The sequence below is a fragment of the Diabrotica virgifera genome, chromosome 3 (assembly GCF_917563875.1).
Source record: "Diabrotica virgifera virgifera chromosome 3, PGI_DIABVI_V3a".
Taxonomy (NCBI): domain Eukaryota; kingdom Metazoa; phylum Arthropoda; class Insecta; order Coleoptera; family Chrysomelidae; genus Diabrotica; species Diabrotica virgifera.
In genome coordinates this window covers 38,840,097-38,860,458 of record NC_065445.1, presented here as the reverse complement: position 1 = coordinate 38,860,458, position 20,362 = coordinate 38,840,097, and the positions used below count along the sequence as shown (strand labels likewise).

At 32.6% G+C, this 20,362-nt stretch overlaps 1 protein-coding gene across 1 annotated transcript; it reads left to right on the top strand.

The window, feature by feature from the left end:
- Positions 1–73: 73 nt before the first annotated feature.
- On the top strand, positions 74–18,740 carry LOC126882470 (uncharacterized). The gene is made up of 2 exons (XM_050647435.1): positions 74–970; positions 18,711–18,740. Exons 1-2 carry the CDS (start codon positions 74–76, stop codon positions 18,738–18,740), a joined length of 927 nt encoding a protein of 308 aa, XP_050503392.1.
- Positions 18,741–20,362: the final 1,622 nt, after the last annotated feature.

The following is a 20,362-nucleotide window of genomic DNA, read 5'->3' as shown; positions in this document are numbered from 1 at the left end:
ACATGGCGCTGCGACAAAAAATATATAAAATAAAATTAATAAAGAAGATAAATCAGTAATAATTATAGTAAACATGGACTTTAAAGGCGTACCTCCTATGGAGATGTCAGGGAATGTCTCCGAAAATTGGAAATTCTGGAAACAGCGATTCATAACTTACCTCGTGGCAACCGAGATTTCAAAAAAGGCACAAGAGACTCAATGTGCCCTGTTGTTAACGTTAATAGGTGACGAAGGAATGAGAATTTATAATACATTCACATTCTTAGACGAAGAAAAAAATAATCTAGAAGTTTTACTTACAAAATATGATAACCACTTTACACCAAAGAAAAATTTAACCTATGAAAGACATCAACTATTAACCAGTAAGCAAACAGAGTTTGAAAGTATTGAGCAATTTAGTGTAAGAGTGAAAAATATATCATTACACTGTGAACTAGATCAACTAAGGGAGAGCCTAGTTAAAGATATTTTAATTTGTGGTATAAAATCTAGCGAAATTAGAGAAAAACTCCTACAAGATTATTTAAAAACATTAGAAGAAGTTATACACAAAGCAGTTATCATAGAAAAGACTAAAGAACGTAATATGACTATATCCAGTTACATGGAGGCAGGTACGAGTGACTTAAATGTAGATAAAGTAAACAAAAAACCCTCAAGAGATGTAAGGGGAGAATTCAGACAGAAATTGGTAACCCAGCATCAAAGCAACAATAACCGAGAATGTAAGAAATGTTCATATAAACATGATTTTAGAAAATGCCCGGCGTATGGTAAAGTGTGTGCAAGATGTGGAGGTTACAACCATTTTTCATCAGCCTGCTACAATAAGAAGAAAAACAGAGATAGAAGAAGTGTTTATGCTGTGGGTGATAACAGTGAAAGTGAAGTGAAAACGGTTTATGTGGAAGCAATTGATATTATTTCAAAGAATGGAGAAATGACATGGGATCAGGAATTAAATGTAGAAGGTAATATTATAAATTTTAAATTAGACTCAGGCTCCATGGCTAATGTTATACCTGTAAATATTTTAAAGAAAATAGGTTTTGATTTAAATAGAATAAGAAATACTGAAGTCACTTTAAGTTCATATTCAAAAAATTTACTACCTATAGTTGGAGAATGTTTGTTGAATTGCAACTATAAAAATAAGCAGAAATCTATTTTGTTTCATGTTATCGATTTAAATACATGTCCAATATTGGGTTTAAAAGACTGCATAGAATTTGATTTAATCAGTAGAGTTGATATGGTAAATATAGGACAAACAAATAGTGTGAATAAATTATTGACAAATTATAACTCACTGTTTAAAGGCATAGGTTGTCTAGAAGAACCTTACCATATTGAGCTCAAACCAGATGCAAAACCAGTAATATATCCTCCTAGAAAAATTCCATTTTCCATTAAAGAAAAGTTCAAAATAACACTTGATAGTTTAGTAAGGCAAAGGTTAATTGAAAAAGCAGATGATGCTGCAGACTGGGTAAATGCATACGTTTTGGTGAGAAAACAAAATGGAGATTTAAGACTTTGCTTGGATCCCAAGGACTTAAATACCGCTATCAAAAGGCACTATCTCCAACTACCAACATTTGATGAACTGATAGAAAAACTGGCAGGAGCAAAATTTTTTAGCACCCTAGACGCTACTCAAGGTTTCCTTCAGATTAAGTTGGATGCAGATAGCTCAAAACTGTGTACTTTTTCTACACCGTTTGGCAGGTATAGATTCCTTAGAATGCCCTATGGACTATCCAGTGCACCAGAGGTATATCAGGAAAGAATGTCTGAGATTTTTCAAGACATAGAAGGCGTAAGTGTCTTTATTGATGATATTATAGTGTCTGGCAAGAATGAAAGTGAGCATTATAATAGATTGCAAGAAGTTTTAAAGAGAGCCGAAGAAAACAGCATTCGTTTTAACAGAAGTAAATGTAAGTTTGGCCTTTCAGAAGTTAAATACATGGGGTATAAAATTACAGCAGAAGGCCTGAAACAAGATGATGAAAAAGTGGAAGCAATAAAAAACATGCCTTATCCAAAAAACGTAGCGGATATGCCAAGATTCTTAGGCATGGTTACTTATCTAGGTAAGTTTATAAACAATTTAACGGAAAAGACTGCCCCCCTCAGACAGTTGATAAAAAAAGATATAATATTTGAATGGACTAATATTCACAGTAATGCATTTGATAACCTTAAGAAAATCATTAGTAGTAGCCCTTGCCTAAATTTTTTTGACATAAATAAATTAACTACTATCTCTGTAGATAGCTCTAAATATGGCATGGCCGCAGTGTTATTACAGGATAATATGCCTTGTGCTCACTCTTCATGCTCTTTTACAGAAACTCAAACTCGCTATGCGCAAATTGAGAAAGAGTTGCTTGCAGTCTGGTTCGGTGTTAATAAGTTCTCACAATATGTGTTTGGAAAAAAATTCGTAGTGGAAACAGACCACAAACCGTTAACCAGTATAATAAAGAAACCTTTGAGTACATGCCCAGCTCGACTACAAAGAATACTTATTCAACTTAGAAAATATGAATTCGAATTAGTATATAAACCAGGAAAAAAGCTAATATTAGCTGATACATTATCCAGGGCGTTCCAAAACAAAACATTCAACGAAAACATAGACATAGAATTAAAAGCACAAGTATGCATGATAATGGAAAATGTAAATGTCTCAAAACAAAAAAGAGATGAAATAATAGAAGCAACTAAAAATGACCCAGTACTTGAAAAACTAAAAAATCAAATCCCTAATCAAAACCCTATTTCAAATACAGAGATGAACTAACTTTAGTAGAAGATTTAATATTTAAAGGCCAAACTTTAGTAGTACCAAAAACAATTAGAAAGGAAATTTTGGAAAAACTGCACTATAGTCACATTGGTGGGAGAAGAAGTATCGATAAAGCGAACCTATCCTTTTTTTAGCCTCACATGAACAACCAAATAAAGGACATGATTTTAAACTGTAACATATGTCAAACTTTTCAAAATTCGCAAAAGCCTGAACCCATGATTCCTCATTCATACGAAAAAAAACCATGGTATAAAATAGGTTGTGATTTATTTCATTTTAAAAACAGTGTATTTTTAATAGCTTGTGATTATTATTCAAAATTTTTTGAGATTGTCGATTTAAATAAAAACTTAACAAATGAAAATGTAATACTAGCACTTAAAACAATATTTTCCAGGCAAGGCATTCCTGTAGAACTAATGACAGATAATGGTCCAGAATTTTCAAGTAATATATTTAAAGAATTCACGAAAAAATGGAACTTTACTCATATAACTAGCTCACCGAGATATCCACAATCCAATGGATTCGTGGAAAGGCAAATTCAAACAATTAAAAAAACTTTACAGAAATGCGCTGCCGAAAACAAGGACATATATTTAGCGTTATTAGATTTAAGAAATACTCCCTTAAATAATAGTGACACTCCTGCAAGAATTCTAATGAATAGGGACCTTAGGGACCGAATGCCAAACTTAACTAATGATAAAACTAAACAATTCGACACATCCACATATGATAAATTTTTAGAAGATAGTAAATACAAACAAAAAATTAATTTTGATAAAAAAGGTGTTAAAGAACTTCTTGATTTGCAAATTAATTCCAGGGTTAAAGTACAAATCAAACCGGGTGACAATTTCTGGCATTCGGGAAAAATTTTACAAAAAGTTAATATTAGATCATATTATAGAATAAAGCTATCTAATGGTACACAAATAGTAAGAAACAAAAAATTCATTAGAATTCTTAATACTAGTCAAGAGAAGTCGGCAGAGGATCCTAAAAACGATTTGTTTATAGATAAGAATAAAACCCGTAGTTACAGTTATATACCAATTGCTAAAAGTTCTGTAAATCCAAATCCCAGATTCGGTAACTCAAATCTGGAACTTCCCTCAACTTCCACAGCTACTACTGATTACTCAGAGACTGAAAGTGTAAGTAGTGGTGTTGGGGGAGAGGAAGGAAATACAAAATATACTCGTAGTGGTAGACTTTCTCGTACACCTTCGTACTTGAAAGAATATTATGATGTAGTTGTAATATGTTTAATCTGGTTTGTGTTTTCTGTTCATGTGAACTTTTATTTTGTTTGTTAGACTTAGACTTAGGAAGAGAGGTGTAAGGTAGGCAATACATTCACCATATGTTGGAAAGGTGTATTGCCTGCTATTTATATAGTTGGTAGAAGCATGACAATAAAGAACATAGTTTATAACCTAACAATGAAGTATCATTAAACTCTTCCTGCATTCTCCGATTGAAATTGAAAATGTTTATACATTTTTTATAATATTTAGTTTTCTATTAGTGATATTCCTTTTATGGAGATTATACGAAAATAATATATATTTTAAATTTTTGCAATCGTAATGCAAGAAAGAAATAAAACACTTAGAATTTAAGTTAGAAAAACCTTATTAAGGGGATATGCGCAAAGCTTTGTCCAATGCTATTTAAATATATTCATTTTTTTCGAAACCTGAGAAAACTAATAAGTATTTTACAGGGGTGAAAAAAAAAGAGAGAATTTAGTGTGATCTTTAACTTCAAATGTTTCATTCAAAAGAACCTTTATGTTTATTCTAAGGCACTTTCTGCCCTTGGTAATAATGTAGTCCTTCATTCGGCGTTTAAATTTTTTTAAAATATTTATTAGTTTTTTCAGAATTCGAAAAAAAATGAATTCGTTTAAATAGCATTGCAAGAGGATTTTGCGCCTACCCCTTAACCAAAAACATTAACGATCTAAATAGTAGGAGAGCTGTTAGATATTTTAGGGTAGGTATTTGAGGTAATCTGAAAATTTTTCAGGTAACTCTTCCATAATATCTCAATACAAAAATGCAACCCTGGCTGGAGGATAGTGGTTCTCCTAAAATTAATCCCCTAAATTAAAATACATGTAAAAAATTTTATTACAAGAAATATCTTTAAGGAAACTTGTAATTTCATGGGGGTGCACCCCCGTCTGTGGGTGCAAAATACCTACACATTTATAGCTATGTATTTTTTTTCCTTACAGGGGGTGCAATTGCTATTGTGACAGGTTATTTTTTAATATTAAAATAAAAATCTAAAGACAGGTTTTTTGGTGAGATTTTCTACTATATATACCTGCCAGGCGCTCAAAAAAATTACCCGTGCATGTGAATGAAAAGCGCTGTAGGTAAGCTGCAGTGTGAGAAAAAGCGTATATCGATAGCTGTTTACGTCCTCGATACCAGCGATTCCATTCGCTCGAGAAAAATCACGTGACCAGACGATACCCATGCCGTTGTGCCTCAACATTTTTAGAGTAATTATTAAGTTTTAAGTTTGTGTGATATTTGTTATTAATTAAAAGAACATAATACATATTTCGTACTAGGAAATAAATTTTGCAAATATGCAAATTTCTTAAAAAGTTAACTAATTTTAAGGGTAATTCTGCATAAAAAATAATTTTAGTTTGCTTTATAAATATATGTTCACAAATGATTCGTTTTCGAGGTAGGGGGTGTCGAAACTTTCTTACAAACTGACGATTTATTTATTGCTCTAAAACTGCATGAGATATGCAAATGAAATTTGGTGAGTATTAAGAAGTAGTCATTGAGCATGTTTTAAAATCAATTTTTTATTCATCATTGGCGTGCGTACGAGTAATGGTCTGAATTAAAAAAAATAATTTAAACGGGATGGTTCCCAGGAGTTGACTGTATACCATATAACATTGTATAATATCGTTTAACATGAAATACATTTTTCCTTGATATAACTGGTATAATTTTATCACAAACTAAAATTCTAAAAAATTCAAATGGATTACATTAGTCGTTCAGAACGTTTTCGGACTTATTAGTCCATCCTCAGTGTACTCATTGTACTTGCTAAATAGCGTCAAAATTAAACAGTGGTTGCATTTAATAATTTAATATGAAATTTACATTAAGAATTTGTAAAAATAATACTAGACTTGAAGCCGATCAACATGTACATTATAACTCTCCTGACATGAGATTCCGGACACTCCACATTTAATTTGTGACAAAAAATCTTTCTTCTCTTTTTTCACATGTTTTTATGCAAAAAAATCTTACAAGGTAGTCGAAATAAGTTTCTATATTATGATGTATAGATATTTTTTAAATAGGTAAGGTTTTAAATAAAGTCTACTTGTAACTTTTATTCTATGTCCATAAGGCTATTATTATTAGTGTAAATCTACTAGCACTAGCTAGTTACATATATCCCACAAATATATAGTTGGTGATATGTATAACAAATAAGTAAATTTGGATATGTAGTAAATGTCGCTGGAATGAACAAAAATTCAAATTTATTGAAGATTCCTGGCAAATATGTTAAATCTTAGTAGTTTATTAAACTGCATGCAAAATGCTTCTGCCAAGAAATATTTCGTTAGTGCATCCACAGACGCATACAAAATCGCCACAGTATTTCATAAGCATAAACGATGTCAATGGGTATGTAAATTACTGTATGATCATATTTTCTTACATTGTATAAGGTATAATAGTACGGGTATCCGTATCTAGATCGACCTTCATCCATCTGTTTACCGAATGTAACATTTTTTTCATCAAATTTCATATACATAATACAGACAAATACGTCTTGCTTATATTGCCTATCAAATTGTACAGGGTGTCCAGAAACTCACCGATAAATGAAAAAAAGAGATTCCTCAGATAATATGAAGACAATTTAACCCAATTCACCTAGTCCGAAAATGCTTCCTAAGGGAGCTGCAGCTCTTTAAAAATGGCGTCTTGGAATTAGTTTTTCTTAAATATCTCCAGAACGGTTCTATTAAGAAAAACGAAAACGGGTACTCTTATTTACCCGCTAAAGATACATTGATTCCATCATTTACGAATTTCTAGTACCGGTCATAGGCGCCCGTTTTGGGTAGGGCGGCGGTTATTTCATCTCATAACTGTTTTGGCTGGTCTACGTCAAGGAGGAGTCCTAGGCCCCATACTGTTTAACATTGTCTTGGATGACATAATTAAAGAAACTAGAGCAGAAACAGTAAAGTTATATGCCGGACATAGAAATTTAGAAGCAGTGTGGATCTCAGAGTGTGCATACACAGACGATCTAGTGATATTTGGGAAAAATGAAGAAGCATTCAATCGAAATTTACAAGTATGGAACGCTGCACTAATTAAACGAAATCTGAGAATCAATAATGAGAAGACGAAAGTAATGGTATGTGGAAAAAGTAGAAAACAAACGAAGATAACGATTAACGGAAATACACTTGAACAGGTCGATACTTACAAATACTTGGGAGTACAAATAGAGAGCAGAGGAACTGAAGAAACTGAAATAAGTTCCAGAATAGAAAGTGCTGCTCGGATGTACCACGCAATCAAAAGTACGTTTCTGTCAAAAAAAGAAGTATCCCAAAAAGCCAAAGTGTCCATATACAAGACGGTGTTTGTGCCGATTTTAACTTTTGGTAGTGAAAGTTGGACGCTTACTGATAAGTTAAAATCGAAAATACAGAGCATAGAAATGAAATCTCTTAGAAGAATAATGGGTATAACCAGGTTAGACAGGATTAGAAATGAGGCAGTCAGAGAACATCTTAAGAGGAAACAGTAGCGATCAACAGGTAGCAAGAAACGCGTTCCAAGATTGCGGCTCTAATTTTGAATATTTTGTCGAGATATTTGGCACACATATCCGTAATATAATAAAGAATGGCGGTACAGAGGCCAATTTCAGAAATATGTTAGTATGTGGAAATGACTCTATAACTAAATAAAATATTGAAAAAAGGAGCCTGTACCGCCATTAAGAAAGACAAAAAATACACTTTCTTCAAACAAACTTTTTTATCCCATTCCTAGATTTTGTGTAATCTTGGAACTACTAAAAATCGATTTTTTATAACAAGAAATCGAACGTCACTGACTTGGCAACATTTCGCGCCTATGTGTATAAAAATTATTGTTTTTGATAGTATAAACGTCACTGTCAGTGTCGAATTACCGACGCACTGTTGCCTCACTTTTGAAAGTTCGCAGAACTTCCGTAATCTTGGACTGCATTCGTTGCCACCTGTTGATCGCTACTGTATCACCTTAAGGTCCAACCAATTATAAAAAAAATTGAAGAGGCCCAATTGAGATGGTATGGACACATGGTTAGAATGAACCAAGAAAGACCAGTTAAGAAAGTATGGGAAGCCAGAAGACAAACCAAGAGACTAAGGGGCAGGCCAATGAAGACATGGGATGATAATGTAACCTCAATCCTAGAAACACGAGGAATCAGCAAAGAACAAGCAAGAAACCAAGCAAAGAATAAGAAGCAATGGAGAAAAATTGTGCATGCAACTAACTAAAGACATTACACCCGACACCTTAGGGTAAATGGGTTTAGGATTATATCTTTAGGATATATATTTAGGATTATAGGATATAACTGTTTTGGCTTTACCTTTTAAGCATTTTTGACACTGGATTATTAAATTGTAAGGTATTCCAGTACTAAAAGATACTCTTGCTTTAAGTCAGTAGGATGCACCATTTTCTAGAAAAATCGATTTGATAATATTTAGTTTTTCAATTTTAAAAAAATTAAAAAATTTTTGTTTAAATAAAAATGGTGTATTTTACTTACTTAAAGGAAGAGTAGCTTTTAGTACTAGAATACCTCATAACTTAATCATGAAGTGTCAAAAATGCTTAAAAATTAAAGCCAGAAAGGTTATGAGATAAAATAACCGTGACCTACCCAAAACAGACGCATATGATCGGTAATAGAATTTCGCAATTGAGGAAATCGAGTTATCTCTGGAAGATAAATAAACCTACCAGTTTTCGTTTTTCTAAATGGTTTTTTTTGTGAATTTTTTTTTTCAAATTCAACAAACGAAAAATTTTTAAATTGATTTTTCTAGAAAACGGCGCATCCTAGAGACTTAAAGAAAGAGTAACTTTTAGTACTATAATACCTCACAATTTAATAATCCAGTATCAGAAATGCTTTAGCCGTAATGACAAAAAAGTTTTATGATAAAATAACCGTTGTTCTACCCAAAACGGACGCCTATGACCGGTACTAGAAATTCGCAATTAATGGGATCGATGTATCTTTGGAAGGTAAGTAGGCCTACGAGTTTTCGTTTTTCTAAATAGAAGCGTTCTGGAGCTATTTTAAAAAAACTATTTACAATACGCCATCTTTAAACAGCTCTAGCTCCCTTAGGAAGCGTTTCGGGACTAGGTGAATTGGACTAAATTATCTGAGGAACCTCCGGTCTTCGTTTGTCGGAGAGTTTCTGGACAACCTGTATATTATGTTCATATCTATCGTGAGTAAAATAGTACTTCTCTCTTAATATCTAAAAGACGAAGTTTATGAAAATTGATGATTTGAAAATAATGACTACACTGCAGAAACAAAGTCAGAATCGAAAAAGCACGATCTAATTTTATGAAAATAAAAAAGGCCCTATGCAGCAAAGATTTAAGATTAGCTCCTAAACATAACCCCCCACGGAAGATGGGTGGGCAGTTACTAAAATCTTAAATATGACCCCATTTTTTATTGCAGATTTGGGTTCCTTAAAATTGGATTCCGTAAAAATAAGTAAGTTTTATTTGACATTTTTTCGAATTATAGATAGATGGTGCAATAATAATTGGAAAAACAAATTTTTGGGAAATTAAAAATTAAATGAAAAATGGAAAATCGGCACTAAAATGGAAAACTTAACTTTTTTGGTTTTAGGACCTAATCTTCTCAACACAATTGACGCATGACACATTAGTAACTGCAAATTTAGCAACCAATGCTGCCCTACTACTAGTTTTCTTAATATAATAATTAAATATATTTAAGATAATGTTTGTAAATAAAAGAATAAAAAGTAAGTGTTTCTATTTAAATAAAAATACATAAAATATATAAATCAGTAAATTCGTAACAATAACCAGAGAACTAAATCTAAATCTGACTAATTTTAAAATCGGACCAAATCCCATCTTAAAGTTTAGGAAAAGACTAGCCCATCCACTTGTCAAATTTCCATTTTGGTCCAAGGGTGTGGATTTTACGGCCCTTCCCATTTAGGGTCTGTTTTTAGTTCTCGTCTCCAAAACTCCCAAAAATTTTAATAATTTACGTCCGGCCTTTGCGGTTTCTAATAGTACTGATCATTACCTTTCCAACGCAAGTTTAATTTTGAAAATCGGTTATTAGTCCAGGACGCATCTGTTTTGAGATGGACGTTGAGAGGTGACTCAAATTGTTCTGCCGAAATTGCTTGAAAATTACTCAAATAATAATATTTGAGTTATCCTCCCACTCAAAATGGTCCGGAATATTGTTTAAATAATCAAAATGTCAAAATATAAAGGAGAAATTTGATTTTTTTATTGGTTTTTTTGATTATAACTTTAAAACTATTCATTTCTGAGAAAAGTTGTACTAACATAACAGTTGCGTAATTAAATTTTCTATAATATAGAATTCGATAAAAATTTAAAAAAACGGTCACCCTTGTTGCAAAATAGCAATAATTGCGAAAAAAACCATACCAAAACAAGTATTGGCCTTTTACGGTTTTCAACCATTTATGCTACACTTTGGACCTTCATGTTTTACCCAGAAAAACTTTATGATATAGTTAAACAACAAAGTAAATTTCATTGAGATCGGTTTAACAGATTTAGCAAAATAAATTTTGAAATCCAGCTTTCGCAAAAAAAATTCATTTTTTTTAAATGTTGCAGGACTGAAAATAAAGCAGATAGGAAGTTGACTTTTTTTACCTATAGAAGTGTACTGTACCTTTTATTTGCAATTTGCAAAATTAAAATCGATTAATTACCACGGCGTCAGGAAATTTTTTTAATAAACATTAATTTTTGGTGCTACGCGCAGGACAGCGGTGTTCGATTCACACAAGTTGATTTCACCAAAATTTATTCCAATCTTTATCTAATATATTATTTTTCCGCAAATCGCCAGGAAATTTTGACATTCCTGTCAATATTTCTTGAAGAAAAAGTCAGGACTTCCTTACTGTAAGGAAATGTCATTTCCTTACTGTAAGGAAATGATATTTCCGTACAGTTGTTAGTGTTCTATTTATAAGCGTCAAGTTTGACAATTCAACCTCAATACGTTTCCATAGTAACCCAAGTAATTTTATTAGGAATTTCAAAGCACCATTTATTTGGGAATAAAATTATCGCGTTTCTTTTAAATCAATCAATATCTGTCGAATTTTAAACGATTTGCGGAAAAATAGTATGTTTACCTCGTAGGAAAAGACACATTCCTGGACTCTGTGTTGCTAAGTCTCGGCTTGCGCCTCGACTTAGCAATCTTCACAGTCGTCCAGGAATGTTAAGCTTTTCCTACCCGGTAAACAATGTACTATTCTTACTCTATATTTTGTTGTATTTTAATAAATTAATTCCACAAAAATCAAACTAATTTTATTATTGTTTGTGAAATATTGTATTGAATATGCTTAAAAATATTAAACTTTTATTCTCTAAGTTAAAATATATGAACAAAGAAAGTTTTTGTTAAAAAAAGTGTTATTTCAAAGGATAGAGTATGTGTTTTTATTTTGCAATAAACAAATTTATTTATTAATATAGAAAAGTAATAAAAATTAAAATGTATCAATCATTATCAAAGGTCATTGGAATGCCCAATCAGAGCAAACTATCCGCTGTCCAGCGCGTAGCACCAATAATTAATGGTTATTTAAAAAAATTCCTGTCGCCGTGGTAGTTAATCGATTTTAGTTTTGCAAATTGAAAATGAAAGGTACTGTACAGTTCTATAAGGAAAAAAATTTTTAACTTGATGTCTGCTTTATTTTCAGTCCTGTAATATTTTCAAAAATGAATTTTTTTTGCGAAAGCTGGATTTCAAAATTTATTTTGCAAAATCTATTAAACCGATCTTAATGAAATTTACAGTATTGGTATACTATATCATAAAAGTTTTTCTGGGTGAAATATGAAGGTCCTAAGTGTAGCATAAGTGGTTGAAAAACGTAAAATACGAATACTTGTTTTTGTATGTTTTTTTTTTTTCGAAATTATTGCTATTTTGCAACAAGGGTGACTATCTTTTAAATTTTTAGTTAATTCTATGTTGTAGGAAATTTAATTACGCAACTTTTATGTTAGTACAACTTTTCTCGGAAATGAATACTTTTAAAGTTATAATCAAAAAAAGAAGAAAAAAAACCGAATTTGTCTTTCACTTTTTGATATTTTGATTATTTGAACAATGTTCCGGACCTTTTTGAGGGGGATGATAACTCAAATATTATTATTTGCGTTATTTTCAAGCAATTTCTGCAAAAAAATTTGAGTCACCTCTCAACGTCCAAATGTACTAATATTTTTACAGTTGCGCCCTGGTCTATATACCATTCAAAAGTTACCGAGCTCAGAAGTATGACTCAATTTTTATTTAAAAAGGGGAAATGTTTATGGATTATGTGTGTATGTATGTATGTATGTATGTATGTATGTATGTATGTATGTGTGTGGAAAAGTTATACCGATCTGTATTTATTTTTCTGTGTTTCAAGAGGGGGTCAGGGCCGATTCAGAACCGGTGTAGTTTGTGACTTTTGACCACCCATCAGTCAGTTATATGGCTTGATAGATACAAAATGGCATATTTTTTGGGCGTGTGTATCTTAAGTTCAAGGAGAGACAGGAAAACCGCAAATACACCAGATTAATAGCGTTGAGTTAAGCTTAAAAATGGTGCCTAAGCGGTTAGGATCAGACATACACACGGTTCAGTATAGCCGAACAACTGAAAAACTAAACTTTGAAAATTTTGGTTTTTTGACAATGACTTAAAATCTCAACCTACGAATTACGCCAGTAACTGAGCGTTTGTAGGAGGACTCTAGACGCGTCGAACTTATGAGAAAATTCGAATTTTTAAGTTATAGACTTCATAAATATGATCAAATTTATTTCTTATGGGAAAAACGGTTTTTCAAATTCAATAATTTCTCTAATACATTCAGTTATCATACTTGATCTTGGATGCATCGGATAATACTTGTCAATATGTTTCAAACTCATGTTTAATGATCAAAATCGGTTAAGCCGTTCAGAAGTAATCGAGCTCCAAAAGTATAATCCATTTAGCTATTATCGCCGAAATGGTTTATGTAGTTGTAGTGGTTACGACGCTAAGATTGATCGTGCAATCTGAGTTCATTTGCCGACCATAATTATTAGGATGGCTGGGATATGAACTCGGATTGTCTTATCACAAGTCTGGTTTCGAAACTCCTAGATCATCTGGGAGAGAATGTGACAAAGGCGACCATTTATTACGCTTAACGTGTAATCGAGAAACATTACATTCAACTTCATACATTAAATTTATAAAAAACTTTTAAAAACCCCTGATACAATAATAAACAACCGCTAAATGCCGTAAAAATGAGTGACGGATACGATATTCCAGCTACAAAACTGCAAATAGGAATATTGCGTGGCTCGAAAAGAGCCTCAAAATGTAAACTGTATCAAAGTTACTCTTTTGAGGCGCGTTTTATTTAAAATTTAGCAAATATGTGTTATGGAAAAATCTTTCAAAATAAAACAAGAATTTTATTAAGAGGATCGGTACGTTTTTTCGGCTGCAATGCTATTCAAATGGGTATGGGATTTTTTTTTTCGAATCCAGTGAAAACTAATAAGTATTTTTTTTTAAATTTAAACGCATAATGAAAGATTACGTTATTAGCGAGGGCCGAAAGTCCCTTAGAACTTCTATATTGTTTATTTTAATAAGTTACAGGGGTGAAAAACTAAGAGAAAATTTAGTGTTATTTTTAATTTCAAATATATCATTCAAAATAAACTTTTTATTTATTCTAAGGGACTTTCGGCCCTCGGTAATAATTTAGTCTTTCATTCTGCGTTTATATTTTTCAAAAATATTTATTGGTTTTTTCAGGATTCGAAAAAAATGAACACAATCCGTGGTAATATTTTCCAAATCTGTCTTTGTCATACAACGCACTTAGTCGAATAGAATATGGTCAGTCAGACTCTGACAATCAGTGACAATTTTAAATAATTATTATTTGACATGAATCGGGAATATTTTTAGTTGTTGATTAAATAATATTGATATATACGCTCTGAGCTTCGCTGGTGTCGCTCCTGACGGATTACTAATTCAACTTTCACCGGAAATTTTTAAATTTATTATTTAATTGTTATCGCTTAATATTTACAACGCAAAAAAGTTATTAAATTGTAATCGATTTTTTTAAGATTTTGCTAATCATTTTGACGTTCTATTGATAAAATATGAATTTCTTACTTCGGATACTTTCACAATTATCGTGTAGATGGCGCTAAGATTAATTTACAATTACATATTACGGATCATTAAAAAAACTTAAATTCAGTATTTAAAAGCTAAGTATATTTAAGGTAAAAATGTATACCACAGCTTTGACCAACTAATATTTTTTATAATTAATGTTTTTAATTTTAATTTTAAATTAATCACTTTGACATTTATGTCAAATTTCCGGTAAACGTTTACAGACTTGCCACTACTGGCGCTCGCGAATTTGTAAATATCCCCTCTACGTACGAGCTCACAGCGTATAGTGTATTTGATAAATAATTGATTTAAAAGGTTTTTTTTTCTCTGATTCTGGCTTTGGTTTAGAACTAGAACCTTTAGCCACGTAATTGTACAACTTATTACTAAGTCAGGGGAGTAATGTGTAGTGTGTGTGTTGAGTAAGTGTCTTGTTACTTTGCAAAGTCGACGTCATTGTCTTTGCAAAGAGACGCTAATTGTTTCTGAACGTCTGCGGTCCCTCCGGTGAGTACCGATCCCACAAGGACAGAAAGATTTAAAAGGTGAACTTTATAAAAAGTTATTTATTCTGTATTATTTATGGAAGATAGAACCAGAGAATACATTAAGATATATTCTGTGATCCAAGTATTTTGTTTTTAAAGATGTACAAAATTGTAAGCGTTCCATAGTAACAATATATTATTAAAAAATCACTTTAATACTTTTGCTTTTTCTCGATTGAGTGTTAGTTTTTATTGTACATATAAATTGTTACAATCACTGAATACATAGTTAGTGAAAAAATTATCACATTTTTAACTGAATTAATAATTTGCAATTATAAAAATAACAGTTATCCAAGAACATTCAAAAGCCATCTCTTTAAGCTAGTTATGACATTCCCAAGTAGAATGACATTCTAGTAATATGTACATATCCATACCAGTGTGAATTTTACTACACGAAATTTGCCATGTAAAGACAGAAAAGGTAGGGGTAGCCGTAAAATATTTGCGAATTATGTACCCGTAGCCTTAAATGCATTTTCGAGCCACGTAATATTCATATCAGCACTTTTGTAGCTGGAATATTGTATGCGCCACTCATTTTTACGACGTTTAGCGGTTTTTTTATTCTTGCATATTTTACGTGTAATGAAATGAATGAGTGACCCACTATGTGTTTACAATTATTTTAATTGTGATGTGTACTTTTTCGCAACCAAATTGTACAAACGTGGTAATTCAAAAATTCTCTTTAGATTCTTTTCTTTTGATAACCTTATCTTCCAATCTTTATTTTTTGTTAATAATACCTGCAAAATATTTTTTTTTATCAAACTAAGAGCCTCCGGTTAAATGTGGCCCAAATATTCAAGTCATTCTATCCAAGTTATTCCATCCCTCCAAAGACTTCTATTGATATATACAGCAGCATGTCCGGAGTTGTGTTCTTTTATTTATCTCCGGACAACTTTCTATTCTTACATAAATCAATCTTAAAGTACTAGGGGAACATAACTTATTAGCGATATCTGTTCGGTTAGATAGAGCCCGATTTCGGAACAATGCAATTGATGTTTCTTCCATGTTTTGTGAGTCATCAATGCCATTTATCATTTTTTGAATTATTTAAAAGTTTTAAAATGTTTCTACGACTATCGCGATGTTTTGCGATGCTCTACTTTTAAAGGGGTCGGTAAAATAATATAAATAATATTAAGTTAAACTTTGTAAACAGGAAGGGTTAAAAAAATGTGTCGGAAATTTAAGTAGACGATACAAAAGTAATGTGAAAATTTTTCTTAGGCTTAGAAAAAATATAAGTTTTAAACATTTCGTAATGAATAATACGTAGTACCTTAAATATTATTGTCCAAACTATTCTGTATAAAAGAGAATAATAAACTTTTTATTTACAGAAATATTCCCGCATCAACCACTAAGGGTTATAGTGGGGGACATGCAAGACAGTAAGATACATCCATCATCATTGCCTCTACAACCAATAGTAGGTTTTGGCCTGTTCTAGAATCAACTTCCATTCCTTCCTATCCTTTGTCTTGGTTTTACAATTTCGTACTCCTAAATCGTCTTCCACCTGATCCTTAAATCTGGGCTTTGGGCCTGCCTCTTCTTTTCACTCTGGCTATATATCCTGCTAGTCTTTGGTTATAAATGTGTTTCGATGTCTCCATCTCATTAATTCTCTATAAGTGGCCTAGCCACCGCAGCTTGTTTATTTTAATAGATCTACCTACTAAGCTTACTATAAAGGCGGTAAAACTAAAAATTATAGTGTCTACGCCATAATCTGTTTTCCTGCCGCACGCCTTTATAAATATGTATGAGGATTTTACATTCAAAACAGCCTAAACGTTCTTCATTACTTATTGTCATCATCCACATGTCTGACGCGAAATGAGAACCGGCTCGATTTAAGTTCTGTATATCAATGTTTTTGTTTTTTTGTGACTATGGTTGATTTAAAAAGTTTATTTAATCTATAGTACGCTCTATTTGCTAGATATACAGTGGAACCTCGATAACTCGGATTAATCGGGACCGCGGCCGATCCGGGTTATCGAAAATCCGGGTTAGCCGGAGAGCATGGTAAAAATTAATAAAATACGGTATACTTATAGATAAAGTCCCTTATAAGCAAAATAATATGAAATATATATGCACAGTCACCTATAGTTGTATAGAGTTTAGTATAGACAATATAGAGTATTATTCATTTCTAGGTAAAAAAACTCAGTCAGTTTGGTTTTGTCAATTTCGTCTGGTCTGCCATCGGAACGATGTTATGTAGTTTAAGAACAGTGACTCATTCATTGTTTAAAAGACCATTGTTTAAAAAACAATTTTTTAAAAGACAGTTGAAAATAAATAAAGGAATAACAGGTGCCTGTTTTTTGCGATAATGAACGTCGCTCTGCCGCCGCCGTGTGCATGAGTCATTTTTACTATCACATAGTTCAAATTACACAGATACCCATTATCTCTCAAATATTATATTATGATTGAAGGGAAGTTTTATCAATGAAATTCGATATTTTTAAGACATTCCAGAAGCGGCTGCAGATAAAATGTTTTAACATAATACATACATTTTTATTGTTGAAATGTTTGGCCGATGAAAATCGGTCCAGGTTAGCCGGACTTCCGGGTTATCGGGGCCGACTTATCGAGGTTCCACTGTATCCTCATCATGGCATCCCCACTCCTCGCGGAGTCATTGCCGCCCTCTTTGGACTCTTCCGATTCATTTGTCGCGGTGAATCAATCTACATTAACATTTTGGATTTACAATTGGTTGTGTAACTTGGCATCTTCTATAATTTTTCTCCATTCGTTCCTGTTTTTGCTTATGGTTACCCATTCTCTCACTCCTATCTTCTTAAGGTGCTCGACTATCTGGTTCTCCCATCTAGTTTTGGGTCTTCCTCGTGGTCTGCCTGATACAGGTCTCCATTTACAAGTTTTCTTGCTGACGGCTTCTGGATTTCTACTTTCTATATATCCCATCCACCTGAGTCTCTGTGCCTTGATAAATCTGACGATGTCTTCTCCTTTCAGAAGTCCTCTTACTTCGTGGTTCATGAGTTTTCTAAATTCATTATTACCGAAGTTTAGTGGGCCTGCTATCATCCGAATTATTTTCCTCTCTAGGATCCTCAATCTTTCTTCCTCTTTCTGGGTCAAACATATTACTTCAGCACCACATGTGATTACTGGTCTAATTGCTGCTTTGTAAATTTTCAGTTTAGTATTCTGAGTAAATTTATTATCTTTGAGGATGTTATTGTATTTCCAGTAGGTTCTGTTTCTTGCCAGGATTCTTTCACTACTTACGATGGTTCTATCATTAGTGACATTAACTGAGACTCCAAGATATTTAAAGTGTTCTACCTTTTCAAACTCATATTCTCCAATATTTAAACTTGTCACATTAACTGGATTTTTTCTTAAGCATATTAGGTATTTTCTTTTGTGTGTGTGTGTGTGTGTGGAAAGATAATGGCATGGAATCAAGTCCATTTGCCACAGAAAGTTGTAAAAGGAATTTTCTTATAGTATAACTACAGAGATGTGGGTTATGCCGTTTTAAATTTGTATTTCATTTTCTTTAATAAAATTTACTAAATGGTATTTTGTTTTGATTTATTTCTAAACCCCTCTTAGATGCTTCCTTGCATAAATTCGTAAATTCTTCCTTTAAACTGTTCAGGTTTCTGCTAATTAATACTATATCGTCAACATACCCCACAAGTTGCGACATAGATGTTATAATTATACTTTTATTTCTATAGCTCTTATTGTTCCTTCTATTGGAACATTAAATAATGACGTTAATAGAGAGTCACCTTGTCATACTCCACTTGCTATTTCTATATTTTTGGTGATATCGTTATCTGTAATGATTGCTAGATATATACGTTTGTTAATTTATGCAGTTACGAAATTACTTTCGTTAATTTGTGAGCCTAGATAGACGAACTCTCTTACTCCTTCGAAAGTATATGTTCCAACCGTCAGATCTTCGGATTTTTCTACTTGATTATTGTTTGTATCCTTCAAATACTTAGTTTTATTAGTATTAATGTGTGGTGTCGTTCTTTTTGCTGCTGCTTCCAATGCCGTGAACGATTGCACCAGGTCCGCTTTTGCTCTTGCTATAATAACAATGTCGTATGCATACGCCACTATTTGTACACTCATATTAATAATGGTTCCTCTTCTTTTTATTCTTCTTCTTCCTTCTTGTATGTAGGCTTTAATATTATAGGCCTGTCTATTCTTCAATATTAGCCTCCTAAATTGTTTAAATTATTCCACCATCTTTTTCTTGGTCTGCCAATACTTTTTTGTTCACTTGGTGACTTATCTCGTGCTATGCGTACTATCCTATCCTCTGCCATTCTACAAATGTGTTGGTTCCACTCCTGTTTCCGTTTTGTCGCCCATTCATATATGGCTTCTACAGTTCTACATTGCATGATCTTATGTTTTCGCTTCTATCTCTATCCAACAGACTTTTCCCTGATATTCGGCTAAGTATTTTCATCTCTGTTGTTTCTAGTAATCGTCTCGTTTTAGATGTGTCAGGTCTTGTCTCCGCCGTGTATGTCAATATAGGTGTAATTGCTTATTTATCGATTATTGCCTTTGTGTCTTGTCTTAGGTGTTTGCTCTTCCAGATTATGTCATTACGAGATCCCGCCGCATTACTTGCTTTTAAGCTTTGTTGTGGTACTTCCTCTTCAATATCTCCGTAACTGGTTATATCTATTCCCAGATATCTAAACTTTGGTTCCTGCTTTATTATTTTCCCATCAATTTCAATTTTACATCGAATTTTACATTTTATTTAGCCCAGTCGTTAACACCCCAATCGACATGTTGTAGTGCAAAACTTAAACGTTCCATACGGTGTGCCTTCGTTAACCGTGGAGAGTAGCAAGTATTCTGGTTCTGATGACAAGTTTCCTTAATCTGTTTATAATGATACGGCCACAGTAACGGCATTAGACGTTACTGTGGTCCAGCATAACTGAATTGGATTTTATTCGAACATTATGGGTTGTGAAAAGATTATTTCGCAGTTGTCTAGCTGTAACATGATGTGTATGCAAAGTCTGCAGATGTTAATAACGTACATCTGAGGGGTTCGTGCACGTGGGTGTCCTGGAACTGGTCTTCTTGTGTATCCTGCATTTTCTCTATACCTTTTTAACGCTCTTGGAAGGCTGGGTTGGTGGATTCCCATAACATCAGGAAGATATTGCTGCGATCGTCCAACTCCAATTAAACCTACAATTTTGGCTGCTTTTTCTGAAGTTATATTACTTATTTTTTGTAAGAACGCACCTCCTTATTAAAAACTCAAGCAGACATAGTGCACAGATCAAATTCTTGAAATTTTTCTTCTTAAAGTTCCCTCTCCTATCGGAGGTTGGATATC